The sequence below is a fragment of the Talpa europaea genome (assembly GCF_964194135.1).
Source record: "Talpa europaea genome assembly, chromosome: 8".
NCBI lineage: Eukaryota > Metazoa > Chordata > Mammalia > Eulipotyphla > Talpidae > Talpa > Talpa europaea.
In genome coordinates this window covers 60,598,514-60,615,119 of record NC_140075.1, presented here as the reverse complement: position 1 = coordinate 60,615,119, position 16,606 = coordinate 60,598,514, and the positions used below count along the sequence as shown (strand labels likewise).

At 40.0% G+C, this 16,606-nt stretch overlaps 1 protein-coding gene across 1 annotated transcript in view; it reads left to right on the top strand.

The window, feature by feature from the left end:
- Positions 1-234: 234 nt before the first annotated feature.
- The window catches only part of CHD8 (chromodomain helicase DNA binding protein 8), a gene marked incomplete at both ends in the record, with an annotated part of 40,578 nt that continues 24,206 nt past the window's right edge, over positions 235-16,606 (top strand). Inside the window, 8 exons of the mRNA XM_084240007.1 lie at positions 235-1,077; positions 1,949-2,323; positions 3,015-3,400; positions 4,682-4,796; positions 12,464-12,646; positions 12,726-12,794; positions 13,443-13,498; positions 14,016-14,133. Of these exons, the coding sequence (XP_084096133.1) occupies positions 235-1,077; positions 1,949-2,323; positions 3,015-3,400; positions 4,682-4,796; positions 12,464-12,646; positions 12,726-12,794; positions 13,443-13,498; positions 14,016-14,133 (2,145 nt within the window). The remainder of the gene's footprint in view (positions 1,078-1,948; positions 2,324-3,014; positions 3,401-4,681; positions 4,797-12,463; positions 12,647-12,725; positions 12,795-13,442; positions 13,499-14,015; positions 14,134-16,606) is intronic.

Sequence of the window (16,606 nt, the reverse complement as noted above, 5' to 3'; positions counted from 1 at the left end):
ATTTGTCTTCCCACAACAGGAGTTCCACCATCTTCCTCTGAAGACCTAGCCATCTTGCTCCATGAAGGTCAGGACAATCTGACATGCACTTGTTTCTTGGTTCTTTACCTGAAGAGTAGTCCTCTTTCATTGTGTACATTTTTTTCTTAATAGGGGAGGGGAGGGGAGAACCATTACCCCCCCTCCCCTTCCCTCCCTAGATCTTGGGGAAGTACCCTCCATTGCTTTCCCAAGATGGCAGACCCCATCATGGATCTGTTTGATGACCCAAATTTATTTGGCTTGGACTCTCTGACTGATGACAGCTTCAACCAGGTCACACAAGACCCCATTGAGGAAGCTCTTGGACTGCCAAGCTCTCTGGACTCCTTGGATCAGATGAACCAAGACGGTGGAGGTGGCGATGTGGGCAATTCATCAGCAAGTGACCTGGTCCCCCCACCAGAGGAGACAACCCCCACAGAACTTCCCAAAGAATCAACAGTTCCAGCTCCAGAGTCTTTAACTTTGCATGATTATACCACTCAGCCCGTCAGCCAGGAGCAGCCAGCCCAACCTGTCTTACAGACATCGACGCCAACATCAGGACTTTTGCAGGTCTCCAAGAACCAGGAGATCCTGAGCCAAGGGAATCCTTTCATGGGTGTCTCTGCCACAGCTGTCTCCTCTAGTAGTGCTGGAGGACAAACACCTCAGTCAACCCCTAAGATTGTTATCCTTAAGGCCCCACCAAGCTCCTCAGTCACTGGTGCCCATGTGGCACAAATTCAGGCCCAAGGTATCACCAGCACAGCTCAGCCCCTGGTGGCTGGCACAGCCAATGGTGGAAAAGTCACTTTTACCAAAGTGCTAACCGGCACTCCCCTTCGACCAGGTGTTTCCATTGTCTCTGGTAATACAGTGTTGGCCGCCAAGGTCCCTGGGAACCAGGCTACTGTTCAGCGCATTGTCCAGCCCAGCCGACCAGTAAAGCAGCTGGTCCTACAGCCAGTTAAGGGTTCAGCTCCTGCTGGAAACCCTGGGGCCACAGGGCCCCCACTGAAGCCTGCAGTTACACTGACCTCTACACCTGCCCAGGTGACTTGAGTGAAAGGGGGAGGTGAATTTTGGTTTAGTAGAGGGCCCAGCAACTGTGTGAGAGAGCACGCATGAGAGTTATCCCTGGGAAATCCTGTTTAAATTCCGTATTTACTTTTTATCAGTTAATATTGGCAACCACATACTTACTAGGTGAAAGCAGTTAATGTTAGCATTTTTTGAGCTCTTACTACATATTTACACTGCCTAGCTGGTGCTGAACAAGACAGACATAGCCACTGTCCTTAGAGAGCTCACAGTCTGCCAGGAAAGGTAGACATTAAGCAAGAATTCACAGTAATAGATAAATTTTGATGAGAATTATAGGATGCTGTGGGAACATGGAGTCATTTTTTGGGGGAAAAAAAAGTATATAAGACTTACAGAACTATGTATAACTTTCTCCTGTTCTTATACAAAGAATGTCCTTCTACATTGCCCAGTGAAAAGGATAGTTTCTATTATAAGAAAGTAAAGGCTCTAGCCTCTGAATAAAGGGCCAAATGGGTTTTGGGAGGAAAGAGAGGAAAGATATTAAGACCAGTGGGAAGAAGCTCCAAGAAGGTGGTGGATTTTCATCCAATATAGAGACTTTTGTTCTCACAGATTTCAAAAGCATTGAAAGGACTACCTGAGAAGATAATGTGTCTTCTATCAGGAACTTTTAAAAGTAGACTTGCTACCTAATTGACAGAGGTGTTATAGAATAGATTATATCAGGACAGAAAGGAGGATGATCAAAATAAATTGTACCGTATCTTCTGACCCTTAGTTTTTATGATTCTAGGATGAGGAAAGCTGGTGTAAATATTTAAGGGTATACCATCCTTTAATGTTGTGTCTCTCTTGCAATTTGCTTTTTTTACTCTAGGGTGAGTCGAAACGCATCACTCTGGTCCTCCAGCAGCCACAATCTGGAGGTCCCCAAGGAGGACACCGGCATGTCGTGCTAGGGAGTCTACCAGGCAAGATAGTGTTACAGGGCAACCAGCTGGCAGCCCTGACTCAAGCCAAGAATGCCCAGGGACAACCTGCCAAAGTAGTAACTATTCAGCTGCAGGTACAGCAGCCACAGCAGAAAATCCAGATAGTACCACAACCACCATCATCACAGCCCCAGCCCCAGCAGCCACCCTCAACCCAACCCGTGACACTCTCCTCTGTGCAGCAGGCTCAGATAATGGGACCAGGACAGAGCCCAGGACAAAGACTTTCAGTACCACTCAAGGTTGTGCTGCAGCCACAGGTGAGACTTCCCTAGTTAGGAAAGAAAACAAATCTCTTAGTACCTTGTTCTTAATCCTCAGCAGCTACTTGTTGAATATGGGGCCAGTTTAGGTTTATACTTCTGAACTGAGATACAGACTTTTACTTCTACCCATGGAAATCTTGTTTCAGTTGTATCATGAAAAAATTTGGGGGTTATTTGGTTTGGGATAGAGATCATTTATCTAGTATTTATCCTTGAACTATCTCAATAATAATCCTTTCTTAATATCCTTATAAAATAAAAATGATACAAAATAAATAGCCTCTCATATAAAAGATAAACATAAGGTCTCAGAGAGATCACTTATCTCACCACAGAGAGAGCTAATGGTAGGCCAGGAGTGGAATTTGAACTTTGTTACTTTTACCCCACAGAAACTATGGGCTATGTTGGTTGAATTTTTTTACCTAAAACAGTTAAGAGATGGGTATTGATACTAGGAACATAAATAAAGGATATTAAAGTTTAGCTGGCAGAATTCTTGCCTTTTCTCACTTCCCACCAAGGACAATTTTTGTGTTAATGTGTCTAGGTTCAGTAAGACTCAGTCTGAGTCTTGATTTTGAGGAATTAGCTAAAGTTTCTAGCCTACCTCCTTTAGGTCTAGGTTTTATTTAGGTCACTTAGTTACAAGGATGGTGAAATTTTAGTGTCTTTATTTCTCCAGGCTGGCTCTTCACAAGGGGCCTCTTCCGGGCTCTCTGTAGTTAAAGTTCTAAGTGCCAGTGAAGTAGCAGCTCTATCATCACCAGCAAGCTCTGCTGCTCATACGGGGGGCAAGACAGGAATGGAGGAAAACCGCAGGCTGGAACACCAGAAAAAGCAAGAGAAAGCAAATCGGATTGTAGCAGAAGCCATTGCTAGGGCCCGTGCCCGGGGTGAGCAGAACATACCTCGAGTCCTAAATGAGGATGAATTGCCCAGTGTTCGGCCTGAGGAAGAAGGTGAAAAGAAACGGCGGAAGAAGAGCAGTGGGGAAAGACTCAAGGAAGAAAAGCCAAAGAAGAATAAAACATCTGGTACCTCTAAAACTAAAGGCAAGAGTAAGCTAAAGTAAGTACTACCTCTTGCTTCTTTAATGGGACATTAAAAGACATTGTGCTCATTTTAAAATTAGAGTTGAGAGGAACCACATATATTTAACAGATACATAATTTAAGGTGACCTATGTATCATGAAAGAATATGAACTTTTCTGTGTTCCAATGCTAATATTACTTATTAAACAGTTGGAAATTAGCATGTTTGAAAGAAACAGTAAGACATGGGAAAGAGCTAGTTGCCTGGGGGATCATACTTAAAAAGCTGTGGCTATGCTTGTATGTATTTATCCTGATTTTGTATTACTCTAGTGTGAAAGATTTCCCACTACTCTAACACCCACACCAGTAAAAGCTGTTGGAGACATTGTTTCCCTGTTCTTGCATCTCATCTCTGAACTAGAAAAGGTTTCAGCAGCCACTCTCTACCTGAAGCAGTGTTGACAGAACCTTGACTTGACTTGCCACATAATTCTTTTTTTTTTTTTTAAGATTTATTTATTTATACAAGCACTGGGTACAGTCAGAAGTGCGGGAGGGTGAGAGAATTCACCAGAGCCAAAGCGGGGAACAGAACAGGCAGACAGACGGAGGACACTGCTGAGGGGAGCAGCGGGCGTGGCAGGAGAGGTCTGCGCGCCATGTGGGACCCTCGCCTGTGGCAGGGGATCGAACCAGCGCTGCAGAGGCTGCAGGCAGCTTCGCAGCCCAGCGCTCAACCACTTCGCCACCGGAGAGGCCCGCCACATAATTCTTGTCACAACTGCATGGTCCTCTTTCCTTTCTGTGTTATGTGGCTTCACTCCTTTCTTCCATGTTTTTTTTTTTCATGCTCCTTCTCCCTAGGATTTTTTAGACTTTGTGCTATATTTAAGATTTAGGACTTCTCAATTACAAGTTTCATACCTGTTATCTTATTTGATCTTTAATAACGGTTAGACCAGGTATTACCAATGCTTACAAATAAGGAAATTAACACTAGTGACAGAACAGGCACTAAAAAAGCTTTGTAGTTCTTAGTCCAGTGTTTGTTCTGTTGTCTTATGCTACCTTCCTTCGGGTACTTGTGAATACAGTGGTAGCAAGGATTTGTTGTGCCGGGTGTAAAGATCAGTTCAGTGGATTAGAAACCCTAATATCTTTTCAAACATCCTACTTAATAGCTGTGTGTCCCACACACTGAAGATCTAGACATTTATATCTGGAAATTTCATATATGATGGTTTAGATTCTGTTTTCTTAATTGTAAATTTTCCTTGCCCTCGCTGAAAATGAATTTGATTTTTCCTTTTTAGCACCATCACTCCTGTTGTGGGTAAGAAAAGAAAACGTAATACCTCATCTGATAATTCAGATGTGGAAGTCATGCCTGCACAATCACCCCGGGAAGATGAAGAAAGCAGCATCCAGGTAAAATGATCCCTAAAGAACCTGGAAGAGAATCATGTTTATTTCTGACAGACAAATCAGGAATAGATACTGAGAGATTATAAGCATGTACACATTTTAGTAGTTTTTCTAAGCCTACGAATAGGCCTAAAAGGTAAAAGAGGTAGGACTTGGTCATGATCATGTCTTTTAAATTTTGTCTTCTTATGCAAAGAGCATATTATTATAAAAATTACATTTCCCTAAATTCCAATTTTAAAAACTAAGCAAATAAGAAATCGAGTAATGATTATTGTTATGGCCAAGTCAGGACTTTGGTTTGTCTTACATCTGTCCAGCTATCCCCTTTTCCCTTTTCTTTTTTACACTCAGGGTTCTGACTCTGAACTGGGGTGCTTAGGCACAAAATTTTCCTACTTTTTTTTTTTTTAAGATTTTATTTATTTATGCATACAAGAGCTGGGGTATAGGCCAGAGATGCGGAGGTTGGGGGAGTGAGAGGACTCACCAGAGACAGAGTAGGGAGCAGAACAGGCGGAAATACGCTGCTGAGGGGAGCAGCGGGTGAGATAGGAGAGGTCTGCTGCGCCATGTAGGTCATCTCCCTGGCAGGGGATTCAACTCGTGCTGTAGTGCCAGTAGCTTCATAGTGCTGAGACTTAACCCCTTGCGCCACCAGGGAGGCCTCAGTTTTCCCTGCCTTTTGAAGATAAGAGACATTGTAAGACCAGAAAAATTTAGTCTTCTCTCTCTGATTGTTGCCTTATGACACCATCTTTGGCTCTAGTTTCCAACCATAAAAAGAACTAGAATGAAAATTCAGGACACCCATGGTACCCAAGTAGCTCTACTAACCTGGGTTCATTAATGTATTTAGCTTTGTCTCAATTCCCTGTTGCTGGTGGAGGTTTGAACCTTAGTTACCTCTTTATTAATACTTACAGGTATCTCTCCTTTTCATATACATTCAGTACATTTACAGACTGATATTTTGAGTTCATGTGGAGCAAGTTAACATGTGAAAATAGCCAAGACATTTTTGAAAAGGAAAATAAGGCAAAAACTTGATTTAATAAATATTAAGATGTATTATGAAACAATAATTACCAAGAGTTTGGAATAAGAGAAGAAATAACAGTCTAGTAAAAAATAATAGTCTAGAAATAGACTTAAATAGTTATAAAAATGCCATTTTAAATCAGTGGAGCGAAAGTATTTAATAAATGTTAGGAAGATTGGGTACACATTTACAAAAAAATAAAACTTGATTTGTTGTGTCACTCATTAAAACCAAACCAAAAAAATTCTAGTTCAGGTGATGCTTTAAATGTAAAAATTAAAATGAATTTTCTATTGTATGTTGATGAAATTTTAAATTATCAAGTAAGTTAGATCTTACTATGGAGGGTATTAAAATTCAGAATTATAAAGGAAAAGATTGATATCTTTTTTTTTTAAGATTTATTTATTTATTTATACAAGCACTGGGTATGGTAGAAGCGCGGGAGGGTGAGAGAATTCACCAGAGCCAGAGTGGGGAACAGAACTGGCAGACTGACGAAATACACTGCTGAGGGGAGCAGCAGGCACGGCAGGAGAGTTCTGTGCTCCATGTGGGACCCTCGCCTGTGGCCGGGGATCGAACCGGCGCTGCAGAGGCTGTGGGCAGCTTTGCAGCCCAGCGCTCAACCACTGCGCCACCAGGGGAGAGCCAAAGATTGATAACCTTTATATAAAAGTGTGATGCATATAGAACAGCAACAAATTCCATAAGCTGCATAGTAGTTAAGAGCCCATTCTCTGGAACAAGATTTCTTGGATGCTCATCTTTACCATTTAGTAACATTGTCACTTCAGGCAAGTTCACTTAACCTTGGTACCTCAATTTCCTCATTTCTAAAATGCAAGTAATAATAACCAACCAAGTAGGATTATTAGGAAGATTAAATATAAATGTTAAAAAACACATACACCAGTACTAAGCTCGTACTAAAAACTCATAGTAAGAATAATATATATGTTTGTTAAATAAAAGTGTCAATGAAGTGTTAATAATAAAGAAACAAACTGAGAACAAATCTTTGTACTACAAGAAATATAAAGTTTAGTAAAATTTAAAAAGTGCATTAGTTTGCTAGGGCTGCCATAACAAAATATACCACAAAATGTACGGTTTAACAACAGAAATTTATTTTCTTATGTTCTGAATGCTAAAATTTCAAGATCAAGGGTTCAGCAATTTTGGTTCCTCTAAGAGCCCTTCTCCTGGCTTGAGTGTGGCCACCCTGATTGCGTCCCTCCATGGTCTTTCCCCAGTTGTCTACATCCCTTAGTACCTTTGTGTGTGTTAAAATTGCTTTGCCTTAACTATAATACCAGTCGAATTGAATGAGGAACCATCCTAAAAGCCTTGTTTTAACTTAATAATTTCTTTAAAAATCTGTGTCCAGTTGCAATCACATTTTGATATAATGGGGGTTAAAATTTCAGTATAAGAATATTGGGGAATGCAGTTCAGCCTATAGCAGTGATGATGCCACCATTGGTATGGAGTTAAGGAACAGACACTACACACAGTTGATGGCAGGAAGTGGTGAGGCAATGTTTTTTTGTTGTCAGTGTGTGCATATAAAATGTCCTTTGACTCAGTGATCCTGCACCAAGGAAACTGATAAATACATTCTCAGAAGTATGCAGTGAAGCATGTATTGCTGTGGCAGAATTATCCAAATATTTAATGTCTGTTACGGAAAAGAAAGACAATCATGAAAAGCCATACAATAGAATACTACATGGCAATTAAAAACAGTGAAGTAGAACATAGTATGCTAATGTGGAAAACATCTCCATATTAAATGAAAAGACCTAGATGTAGACTAGTATGTATAAAATCTCTTTAAAGACCTAGATGTAGACTAGTATGTATAAAATCTCTTTAATAACTTTTAAAGAGTGAGTGTGTATGCATAAGCATATACATATACACCCTTTTTTTCCTCCTGGTAGAATGAACAAGCAGTTTTTAAGACTACGTTTCTTTGAGAAGAGAGAGGGGTTAAAGGGTAAATGGGTCATGATTATTGTTCTTTTGAGTTTTGTTCTTCAGAACTATCCATGTACCTGACCATTTACCATTTTATTTTAATATATATGGATGACCAAATGACTAACAGTTCAAAAAAGCAGACTTTATTAAAGTCTTCAAATCTACCTTCCAAACTTACAGTCCCCAGTTCTTTTCCTAGAAGCAACCTCTTACCACTTCTTCTGTGTTTTTTTCATGAGTACTCTACTTTTCCTTTCATTTCATGTTAGTAGTCCATATATATGCTTTTGGTTTTTCTTCTCTACCAGTACATCTTGGAGATTGTTCTTTATCAGGAGAGATAGGTCTTGGGGCTTCCCCGGTGGCGCAGCGGGTTGAACGCAGTTTGCTGTGAAGCTGACCGCAGCCTCTACAGCACACGTTCAATTCCCAGCCAGCTAGGGAGATCCCCACATGGTGCAGCAGACCTCTCCTGTCTTGCCCGCTGCTCCCCTCAGCAGTGTCTTCGGTCCGTCTCTGGGTGAATTCTCTCACCCTCCCACTCCTCTGGCCAGTACCCCCGTACTTGTATAAATAAATAAATCTTAAAAAAAAAAAAAAAAAGATAGAGCTATGCCATTCTTTCCCTACCTTTTTGTTATGAAAATTTTGAAGCGAAAAGCAGGGATTATTTTATGAAGTCCCATTTTCCCATTTTCTTACCTCAATTCTTAACAGATATCTCATTATCATGTCTCTTCCTAAATTATTTTACACAATCCAAGTAATTTTAATGTCTCTTAAACTTTATAAAAATATACTAAGATTACTCTATGATGGATGTAATGTAATTTAAATAATACAGAAAAACGTAAAGTAGAAAATAGAAATTCTCTTGTAATCCCACTGGCTAGACCTGACTACCAATAGTTCATGTATCTTCTCAGACTTTTTTTTGATGTGGTAGAATATACACACAATGAAATGTACATAGGTTTTGTTTGTGTTCTTTGGTGAGCTTTCACAAATGTATATATCCAAGTGACCACCACTCAAATCAAAATAAAGAGCCTTTCCATTACACTAAATGGTTCCCTTATACAGTCTTCCAGTCACTTCATCCCCTCTCCCATAGGCAGTCATTGTTCTGATTTCTACTACTATAGATTCATCTATTACTATAGATGAACTTCCTATAAATGGAATTATATAATATGTGCTTTTGGATCTTCTTGTAGCATAGTGGCTTTGAGAGTCATTCATGCTGTTGAATGTATCAGTAGTTCATTCTTATTTTTCGTGAGAATTTTTTTATGAGTATATCACAATGTTTATCCACTCACTTTTTTTTTTTTTTAAAGGACCCAGGTTTTTGGGGTCAGATGCATATTTATTTATTCATTCATTCATTCATTCATTCATTTATTTTTAAGATTTATCTATTTATTTATACAGGCACAAGCACTGGGTATAGTCAGAAGCGCGGGAGGGTGAGAGAATTCACCAGAGCCAGAGCGGGGAGCAGAGCAGGCAGAAGGACCGAAGTACACTGCTGAGGGGAGCAGCGGGCTGCAGGAGAGGTCTGCGCGCCATGTGGGACCCTCCTCTGGTGGCCGGGGAGCAGCCGGGGATCGAACCGGTGCCGCAGAGACTGCGGGCAGCTTCGCAACCCAGCGCTCAACCGCTGCGCCACCGGGGAGGCCCCTCACTTTTTTTTTTTTTAAAGATCTATTTATTTATTCATTCAAGAGCTAGGATACAGGCCAGAGATGCAGGGGGTGAGAAGATTCACCTGAGACAGAGTGGGGAACAGAACAGGCAGATTAACCGAAGTACACTGCTGAGGGAAGCAGCGGGCGAGTCAGGAGAGGTCTGCTTTGCCCTGTGGGTTGTTCCCCGGCCGGCCAGGGATCCAACTTGTGCTGCCGAGGCTTCGGATTGCTTCATAGTGCGGTGCTCAACCCCCTGCTCCACCAGGGAGGCCCTGTCCATTCACTCTTTATCCATGGACATTGTGGTTGTTTACACTTTAGAGCTATTATGAATAAGGCTGAAATGAACAGTTTTACTGCAGGAACTTATTACAAGTGCCATGGAGCTATTATGAATACGGTACAAGACATAGGTTATCATTTCTCGTGGATAAATGCCTGAGAATGGAATTGATAACACTGTAGGATAGTTAAACATATAAACATAAAATTTTGGGACCTCCCTGGTGGTGAGGTTAAGCACAGCACTGTGAATCTGTTTGCAGCCTCTGCAGCATGAATTCGATCCTCAGCCAGGGAGCTACCCACATGGTGCAGCAAACCTCTCCTGTCTTGCCCACTACTCCCCTCAGCAATGTATTTCAGGCAGTGCACCTGTTCTGTTCCCCACTCTGTCTTTGGTGAATCCTCTCACCCCCCTGCACCTCTGGCCTTGTATGTGTAAATAAATAAATCTTTAAAAAAAAAAAAAACTGTAAAAATTTACTAGCTTCTAAAGTGATTGAGACATTTTACCCTGCTACTGGTAGAGTTACATTTTCACATCTTCAGCATCTAGTATTGTTAATCTACCCCATTCTTTTTAAATAGTCTGCAGTATTCCTTGTTTTAACTATATGGTAATTTGTTTAACCATTCGCCTTTTGATGAGCATTAAGTTTTCTCTAGTCTTCTACTACATCAAGAAATGCTGTATATGTACAAATTTACATATAAATTATCTTAGAACTGTAATTGCTGGATCAAAGGTCATTATTAAATTTTCTTTCAAAGGTGATATCCATATATATATATATATATTTTTTTTTTTTTAAGTAGAGCTTTAGCTTTTGAAGATTTTTTTTAATTTGTGCATATAAGAACTGGGGTACAGGCCAGAGGTGTGAGGGGTGAGAGGATTCACCAGAGACAGAGTAGGGAACGTAACAGGCATATCTACTGAAATACACTGCTGAGGGGAGCAACGGGTGAGTCAGGAGAGGTCTGCTGCACTATGTGGGTCACCTCCCTTGCTGGCTGGGGATCGAACTCATGCTGCAGAGGCTGAGAATAGCTTCATAGTGCTGTGCTTAACCCCTTGCGTAACCACGGAGGCCCTTGAAGAGTTATATTTTTTAGTATTGCTTTATATTGTGCTTAACATTTGGTAAGGCCCAATATGCTTTTCCTAGTTATTCTTTGGTATTTATTTCTCATTGGAAGTTTAGAATCAGTTTATCTAATTAAAACATTCTGTTAATTTTGTTGTCAGATTTGTGTTATCAAGGAGAATTGTCTTACTCTAGAACACTACATTTTATCCCCATTCGTCATCTTTTATGTCCGATAGCGTTTTAAAATTTTCTTCATATGTATGTTGTATATTTCTTACTATATAATTGTTTAGATAATTTTATTTCCAAAAATAGAATCTTTACTCTCATATTTTCTGGCTGTGTCTATATAAGAATATTACTTTTTTTTTTTTAAGATTTATTTTTTATTTCTACAATAGCTTGGTTACAGGCCAGAGGTACAAGAGGGTGAGAGGATTCACCAGAGACAGAGTGGGGAGCAGGACAGGCAGATGGACAGAAAGCATTGCTGAGGGGAGCAGCAGGCACAACAGGAGAGGTCTGCCACGCCATGTGAGAATCTCCCTGGCTGTCCAGGAATTGAACCTGCGCTGCAGAGGCTGCGGACAGCTTCACAGCTCTGTGCTTGACCTGCTGCACCACCAGGGAGGCTCGGAATGTCACTCATTTTTAAAACAGCAGGTTTTCAGGGACATAACCATGATTGAAAAATAATTTTTCTATCACTTCCAATTTTTTATTGTGATCTGCAAGTATTACTTAATTTGAAAGTATTTAACTCGGGCCTCCCACTATGAATCTGTCTGCAGCCACTGCAGCACAAGTTTGATCCTTGGTCAGGGAGGTGACCCACAAGGCGCAGTGGACCTCTCCTCACTTGCCCATTGCTCCCCTCACCAATTTCAGTAGATCCACCTATTCTGTTCCCCACTTTGTCCTTGCTGAATCCTCTCACCCCCCCCCAAACCTGTGGCCTATTCCCCAGTTCTTGTATGCATAAATAAAAATAAATCTTAAAAAAAGAAAAGTATTTAACTCAACCAATTGAAAGAATAAAGTATACTTAAAATGTGTCAATAATGGGAAACATCTCCATGAAATACTGTTAAGTAAAAAAATAAGCAGAACAGTATGTATAGTGTCTATGTATATGTGTATACACACATAAAGAAAAAAGCTTGAGAACTAAAACAGAAACAAAATATTCTTACATCTTTACACTTTATGGTTGTTTCTGGTGTGAAGTATTTTGCACCCTGCAGATCGAGAGTACTATTTCAGTTTTCCAGAGCTTCTTGCCAGTAGTATCCATGTTTCTTTCAGGTGGATTCTGGTTCTTTAGTAAAATAATTTAGCAAATTAATTTATTCATAGTCTATATGAATAATTTATTAATGTATGGACATAGAATAAATTTCATGCTTCGACATCACATAGTTTGATAAATAAGCTCTTTGGGTTTGATTTTTCATAAGAATTTTGAAATAAGATCTAATAACTATGGGAGGTTTTAAATGTTTTCCTTTTGAAAGATCTCAGTACTAGTCACACTTTGTGTAACAAGTGTGATTATTTTAATCATTTTTGTTTCTGTAGAAGAGACGCTCAAATCGCCAAGTTAAGCGAAAAAAATACACAGAAGATCTGGATATAAAGATCACAGATGATGAAGAAGAAGAAGAAGTGGATGTAACTGGTCCGATAAAAACTGAGCCTATCCTCCCTGAACCCGTGCAGGAACCAGATGGCGAGACTTTGCCTTCCATGCAGTTCTTTGTGGTAAGCTGAGAACTTGTAATTTGAGAGGCTGGTTCTGCTGCTCCCAATCTTTGTTGACTGACTACAACTTTTGCTACAGGAGAATCCCAGTGAAGAAGATGCAGCCATTGTAGATAAAGTGCTTTCAATGCGGATTGTGAAGAAGGAGGTGAGTCTTCTATCTTTAATATTAGTCCGTAATGCTATTTTGTCAGGCTTTATTTAATGAGCACCCTTGGTTGTCAGAATATATTGCTAGAGTATCATTATGAGAGATGTTGGAGGAAAGTTAGCCAAAAAGTAGAAACTGTCTTTTTTTTTTTTTTTTTTTTAAGATTTATTTATTTATTTATACAAGCACTGGGTACAGTCAGAGACACAGGAGGGTGAGAGAATTCACCAGAGTCAGTGCAGAGAGTAGAACAGGCAGAGTGACGAAGTACACTGCTGAGGGGAGCAGTGGGCAGCAGGAGAGGTCTGTGCGCCATGTGGGACCCTCACCCGGTGGCCGGGGATCGAACCGGTGCTGCAGAAGCTGCGGGCAGCTTCACAACCCAGCGCTCAACCGCTGCGCCACCGGGGAGGCCCTAGAAACTGTCTTATTGCCTCTTCCTGGCTTATTCATTTAAAGTGTGTAAAGATTTATTTTTCTACCTATCAAACCTCTAATATTGAAATACCAATTTACTTCTTTAATCTTTCAATCAAATAATATATTCTGTGAGAATTGATATGAAATTCCACATGTATGATTAAAATTAAAGATTCTTTCTTTGACAAATAAGGTATTAGTAACTGTAATTTCTTTTTTTCTCAGCTTCCTTCTGGACAATATACTGAAGCAGAAGAATTCTTTGTCAAGTACAAGAACTAGTATGTGATCTGTGCAAAAAGTTTTTCACCCCAAATTTCCCAGGGTTGTAAAAAGTTATCCTGTATAGGCTATTTCGGGGTTGGGGGAGAGATTTGTTTTTTTTTTAGTGGTCTCTAGCTGTTATGTTGTTTTCAGTGAGGAAAATTGCTGTTCAGAGAGAAATTCAGGAATTAACATGATTCTTAATATTTCTTTGTAAGAAGGTGGGGTGAAGATGATTGCTGACAAAATCTCTTGCCTTCCTGTATACCTTAGTCTAACACTAGGACCTGCTACACAAAGTGTGACTAGTGGAGAGACCGAATTAGCATCATTTGGATATCTGTCAGAAATGTAAATTTTCAAACCTACCTCAGACTAAGTATTTATGTGCAAACTTAAGTTTAAGAAGCACTGACCTAGAAGACTCACCCCATATTTAAGCATGTCTGCTTCTGGCTGATTCCCAAATCTTGAACACTAGCCTACCAGTTCCTCTTTTTCACATCATGACGGGCTATTTCCATCCTCTTCCAGCTCTTATTTACACTGTGAATGGGCTACCATCTCCCAACTTGAGAAGGATAAGAGGATCCATCAAAAACTAAAACGCTTCAAAACCAAAATGGCTCAGATGAGACACTTCTTCCATGAGGTAATTATGAATGCTATTGCCTGTCATTTCTTTCATTAAAGGGTCAATTACTATGTATCTTGATCTTGACCGATTCTTTAAAAGACTTATAGTTACTGTGTATATACATGAAATTTTAATTTGATCCTTGGACTCCCCTTTCTTAATTGCTCCATGCTTTGTTTTCCCAGCTCTAAATATGATATTTTTGTAAGTTACAGGTATTTGAAATTGATTTGCTCAACATTCATAAAGTATTTCCAGAGTGGATGATAAATCAAACTCTGGTCCAATTGAGGTATTCTTCCTCTAGTGTTCATCTGTTGATGGTATCTGTAGATAAATATAAACAGCTATTCAGTAAGAGAGAACATTTATTTTCTCAAATTTCTAATCTATTATTATAAGAAATAGTGATAAAGGCATTTTAATTTCTCATATCCCGTGTTTTGGGAAGATCACTAGTTAAACACTGGAGCATGCTTAAGGATCTCTTGAGCCATATTTAAGCCCTCTGTGTTGCTTTGAAAGTTTTGTGTACATATCTCTTTACCAAACTTATTTTTCATCTTTATTCTGTATACTGTATTAAGTGCCCTAAGAAGGATTCATTTTCAGAATTTCTTAGAGCAAAAGGGAAAAAGGTCTTGTGAGAAAGATTGAGAAAAGGATTACAATGTATAACCAGCCCCCCCAAAAAAGTTCTAACAGATCAATCTGTTAAAACTATACCACCAGGTTTGCTACTAAATGAGTTATTTTTCTTATTATCTCAAGAGGGCAAGTAGAACCATGAAGCGTTTATATTTCTTTTTATAAGAAAATAAGGATAATTGGGTTGTGCTTCCATCCATGTTCTTTTTTTTTTTTAAAGATTTTTTTTTTTTTTTAATAGAGGCATGTTTTTCTTTATTTGTTTGCTTGTTTGTTTGTTTTGTTTGTACATGCACTGGGTACAGTCAGAAGCGCGGGAGGGTGAGAGAATTCACCAGAGCCAGAGCGGGGAGCAGAGCAGGCAGAAGGACTGAAGTACACTGCTGAGGGGAGCAGCGGGCGGCAGGAGAGGTCTGCGTGCCATGTGGGACCCTCCTCCGGTGGCCGGGGAGCAGCCGGGGATTGAACCGGCGCCGCAGAGGCCGCGGGCAGCTTCGCAACCCAGCGCTCTACCGCTGCGCCACCGGGGAGGCCCCCATCCATGTTCTTTTTAAACAAGTTCTTTTTGATTTGTGAAATGCTCCATGAAACTGTAATCTCATTACAGTAGGCATTCGATGTACGATTGTGATCATTTAACTGAGTTCTGTTAACTAACTCATACACCAGTTAAATCTGCCTTTACAGGTAGACAATTTAACTAAATCAGTCATTCATGTATTCATCATTTTACTGTACTAATCACTGTAATAAGCAAACCAGACATGATCTCATGTAGCTCATTGTCTAATTGGCAATAGAGATAAAAAATTGAATTGTGATAAGTACTAGGAAAGAGAACATGGACATACAAAAAGAGAACAATTGCCTACTTTGCTTTGAATAATATGGGAAGATTTCCCTGACAGCTGGGTTAACAAGGCAATGAGCACGTGTAAATAGTATCCTTGGAGTGAGAAGTAGCATATGTGAAGTAGCCCCTGAGATAGGATTGGAACTGAAAACACAGTGAAGTTAATATATAACAGAGTGAACGGCCTAAGTGAGATCTGAAGTTTAGGCAAGGAGGTGCTTTGTGAATCTTATAAGCAGCTTGTGTTTTTTGTTTTGTTTTGTTTTTTATTATTCTAAGTGTAAAGGGGAACCATTGAATGCTTTAAAACAGGCCAAACACATAATCCAATTTTTGCTTCTAAATGCACCTACCTGGGCCTCCCCTGGTGACACAGTGGTTGAGCGCTGGGCTGCGAGGCTGCCCGCAGCCTCTGCAGCGCCGGTTCGTTCCCTGGCCGCCGGCGAGAGTCCCACCAAAAAAAAAAAAAAAAATGCACCTACCTTTGCAGAATGGATTGGAGAAGAATAGACATGAAAGTAGGATGAGCAGTACAGAGGCATTTGAAGTTTTCTAGATGAGAAATTATCATGACTTGGACTTAGGTTTATTGGGTAGAGAGAATTTATTTCAAAGTAGAATTGACAGGGTTTGGTGTGATGTCTTATGAGGATAGGTTTCTGATCTGAGCAAATAAATAAAATCAGAGGGCAGGGGAATTCTAATAGTTCTGTACTTTCTTGTAGAACATTCTGCAATAGAATGGTTGTGACCTTGGAATCAAACCTTAAAGAATTCTCCCTGAGTCAGATGTCCTGATAAAGCAAGGGGACTTATATGCCAGATTGATAGGTGAAAGATACATCACAAAAACCAAGGGGGCAAAGTATCTTAAGAAAAAGTAGGATTTTTTCCCTTAAGCTTGCTCCGAGATCACATGTAGAAATCTTGCATTATTTATCTTAGGATACAACCCAAATAGAGACCAAGGGGAAAAAGATCAAGTGA